This window comes from Rhinolophus sinicus, chromosome 8, assembly GCF_057876585.1.
Source record: "Rhinolophus sinicus isolate RSI-liver-muscle chromosome 8, RSI-T2T, whole genome shotgun sequence".
Lineage (NCBI taxonomy): Eukaryota > Metazoa > Chordata > Mammalia > Chiroptera > Rhinolophidae > Rhinolophus > Rhinolophus sinicus.
In genome coordinates, this window is record NC_142508.1 from 18021896 (window position 1) to 18038217 (window position 16322).

Sequence of the window (16322 nt, forward strand, 5' to 3'; positions counted from 1 at the left end):
GACTTAAAGTGCACGAGCGCATGTGCGTAGGTCACGTGCAAATACCACACCATTTCCTACAAGGGGCTTGAGCGTCCACGGATTTGGGTATCCGTGGGGGCTCCTGGAAGCAATCCCCCTCGGATCCCGAGGATGAATGGACCACAGAAGGACCATACCATCAGCCCTTTACAGGAGTTAACATCTCCAAAGAGTGGACAGTGGACTGTACCCAGAATAATCCAGGACGGTGCCACACACACAGAGCCAGCACGTCCCACTTCCAACTGCAATCTTTCTGACAGAACTACTGCACACATTGCTTTTAACTCTCCTGTCACACTTTGAAGCAACACATAGAGCTCTAACCAAACTCTAGAAGCATGAGTTCTGGGGTAGCATTGGAAAGCAGCTGCCTAGGGTGAAAACACTTCCTTTGATCACACTATTTGGCCAGAGCCCTTCCTCTGGCTGCAATTAGGAAGTAACCAAAAGTGGGAAGTGGAAGTATACAGATGACCTTGGGCAAAACCTTCTTGCCTCCACGTATAATTTAAGAGAAATGAACTTGTCTCTGTACACAAAGAAGGAAAATCTAATCTGCTCTACTATGCCCACAACATACATATTAATAGGTGGCTCAGAAGATCTGTCTCAGTGGATGACAGGTTATTAGAGTTTTTTGGGTTTGGGGAAGATAAACCTTGAAGGGCCACCCCACTGGGCAGTCACCGGGAAGCGTGCAGGGCAGTTCAGCCCACAGCAGGAGTCCTGCAGCCGTCTGCCGGCCAAGAGGAAGCTCCTGCAAAGACCCACCCTCCTTACCTCCTCCTCCACTTCCTCAACCTGAGCCTTCTCCCACTTTCTTCTTTGGTTTAGAAGGAGCCCCAATACCACACGGGGTCAGGTTAGCCCCTTCTCCATTTCGAAGCCACTGACCCCCAGGAAGCGCCCAGAAAACAGACGGAAGGCAATCCCCTCCGTGTTTTATTCAGGCTCCACAGTCCACCCACGGCCTCCGAATAATCCTCAAGCACTCTGTTCCTGCAACGCCACGACCACCCGCAGTGCCTAACCACACCCAGACATGTTGGGGGTGGGGGGGGGCTCTCCGCCCTGTTCTAACCAGGACGGCCACACATTCCTCTGCACCTCGTGCCCTGCTCAGGGCACCTGGCCAAGGGGACAGGGCTGAATGGGAGCTGAAATCCAGCCTCCCTTCTGTTTGCCAGCCATGTGCCCTGCCATGAGGCTGGCGATCCTCACTGGGATCCCCATGTGATTTTCATTCCTGCAACCATATTGTAAACCTCTGGTAACTTGAAGATTAGGCATAGAGCAGAATCTTCCACCCAGTATAAGAGTTCTGTGGAATTCTTTAAGTAGAAAGAACTCTGAATTCTCGGGTATAAGAGACTGCGGGAGCTACAGGCACGCACGCGCGCCGGTCAGCGCACCACGTGCCCCGGGTCCTTGCTCAGTTGAGACTTAACCAGAAGAAACACCAGAACTCCCTGTTGCAGGTGCGTTTCCACCTGGCATGACCTTCTCTTAGAAACGCAAGTTACTTTCGTGTTTTGTAGATGCAAGCCACCAACACTGAAGTACTCAGATCCAAATGGACCATTCCCTGGTTTAAAATTCTTCCAGACAAAATCTAAATGCATGACACACGTTTTCAAGACGTGGCCCCTGCCTCACTCCCAAGCCCATTTCTTACTACTCTCTGTCATTAGCTGTCCTCTCCCTTCCAGTCATACTAAATTATCTGCGGTCCGTCACATGCCCCATATTCTCTCTCTACACGAGCATTCTGAGATGTTCGCAGCACAAGCATGATCGGGCGCTGCCTGTATGTTGTACCCCAGAGGCTCTGTATCCCTCACGCACGTCCACGAGGCCATCCGTTCCCTGTTCCCAAACTCGCCCAATTCTTGTCATTACTGCTATCTCAGTCAGAAATTATGTTCTCACCACTTTTTATCTAGCTAACTCCAAATCACCCTTCAGGCCTTAAATGTCACTTCCTCAAAGAAGCCCTCCCAGATTATGCATCCTCATATATTCTAAACTTTTCTTTCATAACACACATGAAATTACTTGTATACTTCCCCTGCTAGACTTGAGCATTCCATGAGGGTTTGGTTTATTCCCTCGCGGCCTCCCCAGCATGGTACCTGGTACAAAGTGGCCCCCAGGAAACATTTATCAGTAAAGACGACCCCATTCGTTTGAAGTTCTAAACCTGGGCTGTCCACTGCAGTAACCACAACCCACACGTTGCTATTGAGCCCTAGAAATACGCTAGAACGTACTGAGATGTGTTCCACATGGGAAATTGATATCAAGTTTCAAAGACTTAGCAAAAAAACTTTTTCAAATTAAGTAAAATGTTATTTTTGTTGATTCATCAGAAGTTTGAAACGATACTGTTTGGGATATATTAAACAAAATGCATTACAATTAATTTTTTACTATACCTATGAGACAACTTAAAACAACAAGTACAGCTCCCATGTGGGGCTTGCATGATAAATCTATTGAACAATGTGGGTCTCGTGCCTTTTCTGTCTGTGAACTCCTCATCCAGGAAGACGCACACTCGCTGCTTCTGGGAAGGCTTCCCTAGCACCCACGGCACCTGGGTTCTGCACGGCACCCTCCATCATTGTGCTCAGGTATATTACAGTAACTCACTTCACTTATTTCCTATGTGAGCCCTCATCAAAATCTTCCACAGGAACGTAATGTACAAATAGGAGAAATCATTACTCATTTCACTCAGAAGCCCTATGTTGTAGACTCTTAGAGCGAAGCCTTGCGTACAACTTTCTTAAAATGGAGTTAAGACCTCAGGAGTCAACGGAAGTTTAAAAAGAATGAGAAGAGAGATAATATGCCTCGGGGTAAAGAACAAGGTATTTGATAAACAGGATCCTGTGTAAACAAGGACACATATTCCACCATCTTCCTATCATCCACTAAGCTGAAGGGAAATCCACCCGTTACCCCCTGAGGAGTTCCCAAAGGATCCTGGAAAAAGTGAAAATCCTCAGTAATAGTTCAGTTGTTACTCCAGAAAGCCTGCTGTCATCCTACCTAAGACATAACACTCCCACCCCCTAAAAACTGCTTAAAATTCAGCTACAGAGTCTACATTAACATAATGCTTTTGGCTGATGATGTAGGCACAAAAATTAACGTTCAAGAATTTCAAAGTTGTGGTTGCTGTGGGAACCTTAATTCCAACTGCACGGCACAGATGTAGAATTGTGGACTACTCCCAATACTGATAAAATTGGAGATGTATGTTTTGTGCAATGAGGCAGAGCTACAGTTACTGAGAGAACCTTACTTTGGCATTTCTAGGCTTTCACGAATTTAAATTCTCAGCCTTACCACAATACTGTTTGCTGGATTAAATTGCCTCCTCTGTGGGGGAAAAGGGGAGAAAATGAACTGATTGGCCAGACATTCAAAGAACCCATCCTGTGTGTGTTTCTTATGCATGATCTGATTCGAAAGACAATCATGGTATTTTTATTTTACTCTTATGGGTTGTCTGTAAACTCTCATGCAAATGAGAACAGGGCATAAATTTCAATTTGCGACTGCACCCAAGACATATGTGCAGGCAAAACATCAGAAAAGCAAATTTCATGTCTTTAGAACTACAAGGACCAATTTAAAAAGTAGATAGCACGAACTTCAACCCCACTGTTTAATTTCTGCAAACTGTCCAAATACTTGACTATGTCACTGGACCTGACCGAGGATCCAGTTCTATGACCAGTTAACACACTTACATTCTTTAGTTATCAGAGAGCAAAAACAGGAGTTGGAAAGGTGTCTGTAACAAGATATAACCAACCAAACAAAAAAGTTCAACCTCAATCTCTATCACCAACCTCTCATAACTCATAACGATGGAGAAAATTTGAAACAAAACTGCCTGCAGACTACCAACACTTACAGTTTTCATTCTAAGTATCATTTCTCAAAATTGATATACTGAAATCATACACATTGGTTAGTCAAGCACCTGTGCTGCCAGGAGATCCACAGTGTAACTAATAATTACAGTTACCACTTGTAAACGATGAACAGCTGACCCTAGAGAATGGACATATAGATAAAGGTACAGATATAGATCGATATAGTTTGATATAGATAGAACTATATCTATATCTATAGCTATAGCTATATATCAAGATTATTTTCTTCGTAGAGCAAAAACATATGGAACTACCAAATCAAAATGACCAGTAGAAATGGGCCTTTCCCCCATGCATGTGAGACATGGACTTTCTCCTCTCCTTATTCTCAGAGAAATAAGATCTCCTTAAGAAATAAAACTCATCTACCACCTCCCATATCCCAACCCTAACTTCTCTCAAGCTCTCCAGGGAGGAATGCCAGCTGTGCCCATCCAAAATGGAGTACAGCCGTGAGGGTGTATCAGGAGAAATTGAGGCGTGCCCACTCATCATAACAGATAGGCTGCAAATATTAGGAAATAATACTTTGGAGATGTAAAATACTTGTCCTTTAGCTTTCTCAGTCATATGTGCCATATTTAACTAATTTAATTGTCCAGCTCCTTCCCTTCGGTTTTTGAAGAGAGGCTCCCCTGCTTCCCTGTTCTCTCACCTGAGTGTTTTCTCCCTCCAGCCTCGGTGGTCGGATGCTGGACAGATGGATGGTCTTGTAGTCGCCCGAGTTCAGCTTCACGACAATAGCATCAGCATTGAGCACCTGCATGACCTGTGGGAGAAGGCAAAAATGCTCACACCTGCTCTGACAGCCCGGATCGCGTAACACACATGCTAAGGAACAAGGCCCACCCAATCGCAGGGAGAAAAATGAGCCATAACCATTTGGGGCAGATCCAATATGATCCTTCTCGAGGCAACAATGTTGGAAAAACTACGCTCTACTTACCAGTCCCCAAAGACCTGATTATGATTTTTCAATGAGTAGAGTCTGGATCGCTCATAAAGACGGTCAATCTTTTTTATCTTTTGCCCTGACCAAGATATGTGATTAACTACAAAACTTATGATCTAGAAATCCAGTCTCTGTAGGTCACTGAACATTTTCCTGGAAACAGGCTCTAAAGTAAAATCAAAATCCCCATCTCAAAGTGAACCGAGGAAAAGAGGCAAGGGCTGGATTAGAAGGTACCAGCGCTAGATGACAAAGAACCAAAATAGGATGTCCAATAGAGAGCAGAAAAATCAAAGGCAAGTGAAGGGCAAACAGAATTGTCATCTCAGCATGCAAAAGGAGATGTTAATCTCCCAGCCAGGAACATTAAATTGCTAAGATTTTACTTCAACTACTCTGAAAGCCACCTTTTCAAAGCACTACTATGGGCATCTTTGTTTTAGAACCCCAACTCAGTGCCATTGAACCCCACTCTCAGCTGAAAATCATTAACTTCCAGTTTGGAGTAACTTACAAGGATGTGTATTCAAAGGGCAGAAGCACAACTCCTCCTCTGTGGAGGTGATCAGAACACCCCACTAAGGGGCCCAGGATTCCACTGAAACCAGGCTAGGTCCTCGTCAGGGTGATAACCAGAACCCATAGTTCAGCCAACAGTCTGCAATTCACCCAATTATATTCGGAGCCTGTTGTTACATGGTTGTTTCTTTTTCTTTTTCTTTTTAATTTGCAAGCAACATTTTGCTACAAGGTAGCTATCATCTACAGAATCAAAACCAACTCTTCTAGGCTTCAGTCAGGCCCCATAGGATTAACAGGCAGCCAAACAAACCACAGGGTCAGCTCCCACAGGAAGGGTAGACTCCCAAAATTTCCCTCCTCTTTTATGCGTGAAACAAAAGGAGCTAGACTCTCCTATGCTATGGATAAAAGAGCCCTCGTTAACTATTCCCTGGAAGGCTTCAGATCTTTGAGAACAAATATATCCATTTACTTGCGGACTCCTCCAAAAATGGCTACCTTCTACCGTTTTCCAAAGAATCGGCCAACCACACACCAAAATGAGTGATTTAAGGGCCAATCTGGAGAAACAGCACAAAGCAAAAACAATTGAGAAATATAACACAATAGGCTAAATAGCAAGAGGAAAGTGCCATCAAACAGAATGGATCTAAAAAGCAAGATGATAGTTGGAATCGAACTGAAAGTCCACAGAGGACTGACTATGGTTGGTAGATGGGGGACATCTCTGGGTTTTACCACCATTAGTAATGGAAGCCATGGAAACCAGAAAGCCAGGCCAGCAACCAAAAAAGTAATGAAAGTCTGAGAGGCAACTGGGTAGATTAGGAGGAGGGGGAGATTTTCAATTAAATTTCTAGGTGTAACATTGGTTGATAACATTATATAAGATATCTATATATACTTAAAACTCCCAAAGTCTAGTTTCCTTCTGTTACAATATATTTCACCCCCTTTACCCTCTTTGTCCTCCCCTACCCTCTTTCTAATTTTCCACTATACATAAAATTAACAGCAAAAAGCTAGTCTCAAATAACCACAGCCATTCTGCTATAACCTTTCTGGCAGACCTGAGAATCACAAAGGCTAAACACTGAAATCCAAACAGCCAGAACCCAAAACTCCCCTGGCCAGAAAAACATGGTAAAGTCCAAGAGTAATCAAAAGAGTGGTCTGTGGTCACACCAGGACAACGTCAAGGTCAGGCCTGGTTACTGAGGTAAATGGGTTTGGTTACCAAAGGGCATAGGACCCTCAAAATCAAAGAGCCCCTTATGTCAGCCAATCACAAAAACATGTCCATGAGTGTAGAACTTAAAAACAGCCCTGAAGATATAAGCAAATACAGATTCAGTAACAATGAAAACGCAGGCATCTTATTCCCTTTACCATCTAGACACTAACGCTAAAAATGCCCATCGTGGGTCGGCCCGGTGGCTCAGGCGGTTAGATCTCCATGCTCCTAACTCCGCAGGCTGCCGGTTCGATTCCCACATGGGCCAGTGGGCTCTCAACCACAAGGCTGCAGGTTCGACTCCCTCAAGGGATGATGATGCTGCGCCCCCTGCAACTAACAACAACTGGACCTGGAGTTGAGCTGTGCCCTCCACAACTAAGACTGAAAGGACAACAACTTGACTTGGGGAAAAAAAGTCCTGGAAGTACACACTCTTCCCCTTCTCCAATAAAAAATCTTAAAAAAGAAAAAAAAAATGCCCATCGTAATAGAATCTCCCTCTCATTACCTAAAGATACCAACAGTGGCCTGGACAACTGATGAACACAGATCAAAGATGGTTTCCCTGCCCTTTAAAATGCCACGTAAAAGAATTAGAAATTGGACGACAGACCATTCCAAGGGCAAGGTATCCATGATACATGCTATTATTCTGCTATCCCCCCCTTCAAACCAAAGAGAAGGAAAAGTTCCACAGAGCCACATCAAGCAAAACAGCTAGTAAAGCAAATCAATACCACTCCTCCCTCGGAAGGACGGGACCACTGCCCGAAGGATAATGGGCTAACCATCGGGCATCTCAAATGCACACACATCACAGTAGTTTCTAAGTCTCAGTGATGGACAGAACTACATATTTCTCTCATCCCGATATTAGCTTATTACATTGTCAATTGCTGAAAACAGGGAAATTCCTATAATCAAGACATGAGAAATAGCTAGACACTCTCCATTCCCCAGTCACGCTCAGAGAGGACTGAAACCAGGGAAATATCATAGTGCTCACACCTTCACCCCCTGATTACAGAACGTGAAGATCTAAGCACACCCCTGTGACAAGTCACTGGTATTCGTCACTCCCTGTAATGCGTTCGCAGCAGCAGCAGCAGCAGCAGCGGCGGCGGCGAATGGATTCTTGGAGCTGTAAATTTCAGGCCTCGGCAGCAGCCTCTGCTCAGTACCTCCCTGATTAGAAACCTCCTCTTCAAGAACTGCACAGCCTGATGCTGCCAACTAACGAGGTTTGGCTTTCTGGTGAAGGGGTGTGTGGTGAGTGCATATGTGTGTGTCCGTGTGTGTGTATTTAAGGGGGATTTATGACTTTTTATTCCTCTGTAAATTGTGTCATTACTGTCCGAGCATAAGCAGCTCCGGAGCTGAGAAATGGAAATGGCAATAAAATAGTGGTTCTAGGCACGTACTGTGCAGTAAGTAAAATGCAGAGTGGGTTACTACCCAAAGCCTGCTCATCGGCACGGTTACAGCACCACATTTATAACCGCGATATTTCGTATGGTGTTTTTCATCAGGATATTTCTAAGTAGGCCCACATCGCTCACTTTCTCTACGAGCCACAGATTCCTACTCAATCCACCCCCACACACACCCACCATACCACACACTCCAGGAATTCACCCAAGGCACAGGAGCAGAAATCTACACTGAAAAAAGTCACTAGCTGGACTCGAAACACATGCCATAAATCCACTTCCCTCCCTATCTCCTACAGCCCAATTGTGAAAGGAAAAATGAGTGGTTTAATGATGACGAGTGTAGGCTGAGGGCTGCCACAAGTCAAGAGAAGTGCAGAGTGCCGTCAGGGGCAGGGGACATCCATCCCCATCCCTGGCCTTCTGCCATACTCCCCATCTGCAGAGTCCATCCACAGTGCCCACTGGGTGGCGAAGGGCGGCTGCTGTTCAGCTTCTAAAAACCCTGCCGTGCATATAAAATGAACCAGAAGATCCTACAACAGCCTCCTGAGCTACAGAGACCCTCCGAATAGCTCTCCAGACACAACTACCAGTACTCCCACAGCTAACTTATCAGTACCAGATAGAAACAAGAGGACCAGCAGGCTTCTACGGGAGTGTCTTTGATGGGCCCACTGGGCACGGGCCACCAAGCATCCTCTCTATTCTCTGAACACACGCCTTCCAGCTGTTTCTCCTGCTCCCTAAGGTTGTATGCTATGCGTATTCTCCCCCAAGCTAATCCTGCGAACACTACCGAAGCAACACCAAAGTAGGTGAAATAAGGAACATACCACAACTACTACAACAACGGCCTGGAGTCGCTACATAGTGCATTCCCCACCCCCTAGAAAAATACAGCTGGCACCCTGCGACCTCCACAAAATACTAAGCACAACAATTCCCTGATACAAATACCTCCGGGCACCTAAGCATGATCAAACAGACTGGACACTGTAATAGGTACTTCAAAGGAAGCCAGACAGCAGACAAATTCCCATAGAAGGGCATCCTACAAAACACCCAACCAGTGCTCCTCAAAACTGTCAAGGTCATCAAAAGCAAAGAAAGTCTGAGAAACGGCCATAGCCAAGAGGAGCCTGATGAAACATGACAACTAAATTTAGCGTGCTGTTGTGGGTAAGATTCTGGAACACAAAAGAGACACCAGAGAAAAACTAAACAAATCTGACTAAAGTGTGGGATTTAGTTGACAGCAACGTGTCAATATTGGTACATTACTTATAATCAATGTGCCATAGTCATGTGAGGTAATAACAGGGGAAACTGGGACGGGGAGGCTGTCATGTGGGAACTCTGTGTGCTATCTGCCCATTTTTCTATAAACCTGAAACTGTTCTAAAAAACAAAGTCGCAATTTAGAAAGCCAGGTAAGCAATGGTTTTTACAAATCTTTTCTAATTCAATCATTTTCTTATCAGCAAACAGTAGCTGACTTAAACTACAAACCAAATCTTGATCTCTTTGGTGCAACAGAGGCCACCTTCCTAGCCAGACCCTCCCCGAAACTTTCATCTGAAAGCCCGATGACAAAAGTCAAGGAAGCAACTAGTATTTTTCTGTTCTCTCCACATCACCAACTGGGACTATAATGGAAAAGTCTCGATAATGCCAAAAATATTAAGAAGTATCCCTGCTGAAAAACCATCTCAGAGAAACATGATAATGAACAAAGCTAAGACTGGAAGCACAGCAAAAAATAATCAGCCAAACCAAGGAAGTACTACACTCCACGGTGTCCAGGCTGCTTATATAACCTGACCTCCTAAACTGGACACGGCCACCTATACCAGAGTTAACTACTTAGGGTAATCTCCCAGACAGAGCCCTAGAGGGTAAGCTCCTTGAAAGCAGAAACCACTTCCTGTTCTTTTGAATATTCTCAAAGCACCTCTTTCAGGGCTCGGTTTGTTTAAGCAATCAGTTGGTACAGAGAACCTAGTTCCAGGCTTCCAACCAGGCAGGGCGGTGAGAAGACTCCGCCTCCTGCGGACATGCTGCCACTGCTCACCTCCCCACCCCCCCAGTGTTATTTGGGGGCCCAAGCATCCAGCAGCAGGGACAGGGAAGCCAAGCCACGTGCTCAGGAGACCATATGGCTACAAACAGCACAGATCAGCGAAAACGCCACAGGGAAGGCAGGCAGGAAACTGGCAAGCCACAACAGGCCCGAAAGTCTCAAGCAGGCTCAGCTAATCACTGTGAAGGGAACATGCTTCTCCGCTAACCTAGAGAGACAAGGAGAGCCCTCCCTTGCATTTCCTTCCTTTAGGAAGGGAAGCTGCCCAAACCGAGAATGGACAACAGTCTTTCAGCAGGCCACACGGACCGGACCGAGCAAACAGACGTGAGACTCTTGGCATCAGTTCCAGAAGTCATCTGTAGTGTCCCAGAGGCACCCAATTAAAGAGTTCACAGGTCACCTTTTGTGGGATTTTCAGGCGACTTAGCTGTTGCCTGTGCAATTCGTTACTAGGAGACAGGGTGACTGCTGAAGAGAGAACCACTATTTGTTCAGGCCTTATAGTCCTTCAGCAAAAACCTGTAGGACTGTCAGACTGTGTTCATGAAGGCCCAGGGCATCTGAGGACCTTTTTAGGTTTCCTTGGCATTAACAGACGTTTTAAATCAGGTAAAACAACTACAAAACTGCAGTTGGGTTTCAGGTTATGAAAAGAAGCACGGATCATTTTTTCCTTTTAAATTTAACGCTGATTGCACATGTTCTACAACAGGGGATGACAAACTATGGTCCAAGGGCCATCCAACCCACTGCCTACTGTTGTAAATAAAGTTTTATTGGAACACAGCCATGCGCATTCACTCACATATTGTCTATAGCTGTTTATTAGCTATGGTGGCAGAGTTGAGTAGTTGCAACAGATACTATATGCCCCAGAGCCTAAAATATTTATTACATGGCCCTTTGAGGAAAAGTTGGCCAATCTCTGTTCTACACCATATTAGAAAAGGAACACACATAGGGGTGTATACGCTGGTTAACACTGCTGGAGAGCTCTTTGGCAAATATGCTCCAAAACATTCCAAAGGAAGTAATTACCATTTACATAGCAATTTATTCCATTTTTTAAATAATGGAAAAATTATAAACTATATGAATATCAACCTGTTGGGGATTGGTTAAATAAATGGAGAACATTATGAACAAACTAAAGCAAGAACAAACATTTACTTTTTGGTTCCCTCCTTAACCACCTCTAAACAAAATAAAGGAATTTATTTTATTTTTTTTTGCCATAAACCCAAAAAGACAAAGATTAATGGGAGAAAAGAATACAGCAATAAAACTTTGGAAGCTAGAAAGCAGATGTATGAGTGGTAAGAGTCTCCACAGACTCACAAAAGCTAAATCCTGAGCTAGTGGTGAGAAAACACAATAACCAATCTGATTTATACTGCAGACTTCCCTCAACCATCAAGACTAAGAAAATGCCAAATCGGTAGTCTCAGGTGGGAATGAAAATGAGACCAAAAACTAGGATTGGTTTATAACTTATATAAGAATCACCTGGGTTTCCAGATGTATACACTAAATCCCACACATAAATTTACTGCTTCTAACCCAGTGTTCAATACCTCATACTTAAATAAGACAAACAACCAAGGATCACCAGAGAGCTGAGGAAAGCCTCTAAGATAAAAAATAAGGGACCAAAATAACCAAAGAGAATTGAAAACAGCTTGGAGAACACAGACTATGCAGGGAAAAGAAAATTTTCAAAAGATTATAATAAATTCAAGAAAGCTAATAGATGTTTTCATCTCTGAAACAAGTACTAGATGTTATTTTGTTTTAAAAAAATAGTAGTAAGAAAAACATTCAGAGAAAAAAAGCTCTTAGAAATGAAAATACAGTATCATAAGTGAAATAACAGAAGGGCTATGAAGAAATCTAGAAATTAACAAAAGACAAAGAGATGGAAAATGAGAGGAAAAAAATTAGAAGACAAGTCCACAAAGTCAAACATCCCAATAGGAGTTCTAGAAAATAGAGAGCAGAGAAACTACATGGAAATCAACAACGAAACAGTTGAAATTCCCAGACATAAAGGATTAAAAATTAAAGCATAATATGTCCACACCTGGATAAAACAAAGTGCAGCATTATGAAATTTCAGGATAAAAAAGAATTTGCTAAGAGCTTGCAGAAAGAAAAATTATATAAAAATGAGGAATCAGAACGGTTTAAAACCTCTAAAAAACAAGAAAAAATGCCAATAGCTAAATGACAGTGGAGCAATGCCTTCACAATTCTGAACAAAAATAACGTCTAACAAAATTCTATACCCAGCTATACTATCAATCAAGTGTAATTATTAAAAAGACATGAAAGGTCTCAAAATATTTACCTACCAAGCACTCTTTTCCGAAGAAGCTAGAGAATCTGTGCCACCAAAATAAAATAGTAAATCATAAAGCAGCAGCCATGGGACCCGGCAAACATAGTTACAACCCAGAGATAAGGCACACAAAACCACAAGAAAATGGTGAAGAAATCCAAACATGACAGCTCTATAACAGGGAAAAAGAAGAACTAGTCTAGATTGGTACAGGTGACAAGACTCCTGGAAAGTACTGTTGAAAAAGATAAAGTTAACAGACTGAATCACTGTCTCATGAGAAAATTTAGACAGGTAGAGTGTCTAAATTAATTAGGGTTAAATTAATCCATATGTAAAAAATATATACATCAATTCAAAAAATTATTAACTCCAGGTAAAACAAAAAACTGTGCAGGAAATGAAAAGTACTCATAATATGTTATATGGCTCAATGGTGATTAGCCTTTACAAACTAAACTTTGAATATTAACCAAACCAGAATTATTATATAGTCCTATTGGAAGGATTGGGTAATATGTGAATATGTGCACATGAGTGAAAAAACTACACCCTCATCTTCCAAGGTGTGAAGGAAAGGGGTTATTATGCTTAAAATTGAAAAACGTAGAACAATATAAACATTTTATTCAAAGATATGGATTAGCAATTGTTAAAAATGGCTGTCTGAAGGGAGAGGGAAAACGGACTAGTTCATTTCTTAATAAGCCCTTTAAATGTTTATATATTAAAAATAAAAACTTAACAAACTTAAAAATTATATACAAAAGAATAAAGAGCAGTACTACTTGAAAGTAGGTACCAGTCTGCAATGAGATAAGGAGCTTGTATCAGAACATAAATCAGCTATATCACTGAGAACACTGCTGACGCTTTTTCTGTAGCAAGCTTTTCTTGATGAAAGAAGCAATGCCTTGATTTACATTCTGGCTCAAGCTCCTTATATCATATCAAGGCACTTTGAGTAGGACTGGTATAGATCAAGGTTCAGCAAACTTTTCTGTGAAGGGCTAGGGAGCAAATATTTTAGGCTTTGCAGGCCGTATCTCTCACAACTACTCACCTCTGCCACAGTATCATGAAAACCGCTATGGACAATATAGAAATGAACAGACGTGGCTATGTTCCAATTTATTCATGACACTGAAATTGGATTTCATGTAATTTTCATGTGCCATAAAACATTTTTTTCTATGTAAAACCCATTCTTAGCTCACAGACTATACACAAACAAGATTTGACCCACCAGCCACAGTTTGCCAACCCCTGTAATGGGCAGTATGAGCAACTTTGTCTAGAAAGAGAAAAGGCTATGTCATAGTAGTTCCATGTAATAAAGTGTTTTTTCTTCTCCTTTCTATGCTTTTTTGCTTTAAAAACAAAAAGAATGCTGAAGAATTTCAAAAATCAGAAAGTTTTAAAACCGTGTACCTACCTACAAATACATTTTTCTCCCTACTCTCTAAGCAGGCCTATACCAAATGACCTAATTTATGTTTAAGATACTCCGGGAGAATGGTTATTCCTCATAATCCTCAAAAGGTTTTTGGAAGCAATCCTCTATTCTGGCATTGGTATGAATAAAACTTCATAATGAGAATACCCTCAACCTGTTTTAAAACTAAACAGAAAAGACGGAAAACAAAAACCAGATCCTGAGATTCTGGATTTTAAAAATGCAGGAAATGTTCCTAGAGCAAGCTCTCCCTTTTCTAGTTACTAATAAAGTCATTTTTAAGATAAAAGAAAAAAAGAAAAAAAAAAAAGATAAAGATAAAAGCAAAGCTACGAACTCAATCATCGCATCTTTTGAATTTCTTTCTTCAGCAAAGGCCCCAAACCCTCAGAATCTAGATTTCTCTACAAACTTGGTTTCAACCGAGGAGGGGCTGGCAAGGACAGTACAGAGTAATGGGACCCTCCCAAGCCTCGTCTGCATCACTAACGCCACAGAGCCTCCAAGTGATGCTGGTGAAAATGGAAGGCCCGCCTTCCTTGTTGAGTGAAGGATCCTCCTTTCCGGGTGGAGCTACAGTCCTCCAACAGACCAGATTACAGGAAACAGAAGTACAACCGAGGAAGTTCTAATCGGGTGGAACAGCTACGTCCAAGTTTCTTTCCAAGTTAGCACAGCCCTCACACAGAAAGGAAGCGGGGATCCATTCCGGTCTGTGTCAGACTGGGGAGATGCACAGGGGAGTATCCAACCAGGGACTATTTCCAGTGATGGCCACTAAAAGGCGCAGTGATACTAGGTAAACTGACCACTGTCTGGAGACGACCTCCTAACGACAAGAGGGACAGCGGCTACTTGAGCACTCTGCTTCGGGCAAAACACACACACACACACACACACACACACACACACACACACACCACACAGACACACACACACAAGAAATTTGGGCAACTCTTTGGACTGTTAAAATTTTACCATTATAAGATAAAGGAGTATCTTTATCCAGGATTTTCCAGGCTGATGGCGCCACCTAGTGTCTGTCCATCTTCAACTGTTAGGTGACATTTCAGAAGACCAACTCGCAATACAGGGATATGAATAATTTAACCACTTTTAGCCCATGAAGACAAATCTTCCAGCATTTCTTGTCGAATATAAAAATAGGTTGAAAAAATAAAAAATAAAAATAAAAATAGGTTGAAAAACAATACAGCACTTTGGGAAAGTAAGGAGAACAGGTCTACTTCTCAAGGTACCAAACCCTATAACTAAGAAAAAACACTTTTATAGCACTGCTAAAACCAAACAATCTATTTATTCAGTGGCTCTAGTTCTTGTCAAAGAAATCTATCCCAGGGCACAGCAATGCAAAGCTCTCAGAAAACAACGTCACATTAGGAAAAATTCAAAACCGCAAGAGTCCCAAAACAGAAAGAAGAGAAACTTAAGGTCATATATATACAGTTCAGCATAGGAAACCTAAGACAATGCCATTTGATAAGCAGACAAAACAAAAAAACAAAAACAAAAACAACCCTAAAATATGAGTTATTTCAAGGTGACAATGTCCACACTTTAACCCATGAACTTCTAAGGAAGTTATACAAACTTACAAAAAGAGATATTGAACTTCTCATCGTGTGAATCCCCTACAATAAACACACATGCATGCAAACACACACCCCCCACCCCACCCCCACCCCGGCTTGCCTTCAAATAGAAATGCTTCGGCTCTTGATTGTCAGTCGCCTGACAACCTTCACTGGGCCTCCCAAGATGCAGAGAACGACTCACCTTGGCAACAAACTGCTTGTCCTTTTGCTCCAAGTTAGCAGTGGGAGCCACATAGTCTCTCCACATTCTCAGCCTGCGTTCCTTGGCAAACCTGACAACAAAGCAAGGATGCAAATCATTCAGACAGACTAGATCAGCGAAGCAAATCCGCCATCACCCTGGGAGCAAACAGTACAGCATCAATCCTCCCCTACCTCACAGACAAGGCACCCAGGAGAAAGACCACCAGTTCAACCAGAACAAAATGTGACAGCCACAAGAGAAAGTGTATAAGCAACTATAACGATCCACGATCCACGAGGCATATACGCTATAAACCCACGGCTGGGAGGCTGGGACTAGGTGGGCAATTTTTTGAGCCTGGACAGAACAAGTCTGCCTTGATAATTAGCTCTGTGGCTTATCAAGTATCTCCTGAGTGACGAACTGGACAAAGTGGCACTGGAACGCAAACACAGAGCAAGTGCTCTTTTAAATGGGAAGAATACATACACTAAACATAGAGCGTATTTTTTTAAAACATAGGCCTG

General features: G+C 42.7%; 1 protein-coding gene across 1 annotated transcript in view; it reads right to left on the minus strand.

Moving 5' to 3' along the window:
* Positions 1 to 16322, minus strand: part of SND1 (staphylococcal nuclease and tudor domain containing 1) — a 413624-nt gene that overhangs the window by 339684 nt on the left and 57618 nt on the right. The window contains exons 9-10 of the mRNA XM_074315643.2: positions 15793 to 15883; positions 4630 to 4743 (exon numbers count right to left, since the gene is read on the minus strand). Of these exons, the coding sequence (XP_074171744.1) occupies positions 4630 to 4743; positions 15793 to 15883 (205 nt within the window). The remainder of the gene's footprint in view (positions 1 to 4629; positions 4744 to 15792; positions 15884 to 16322) is intronic.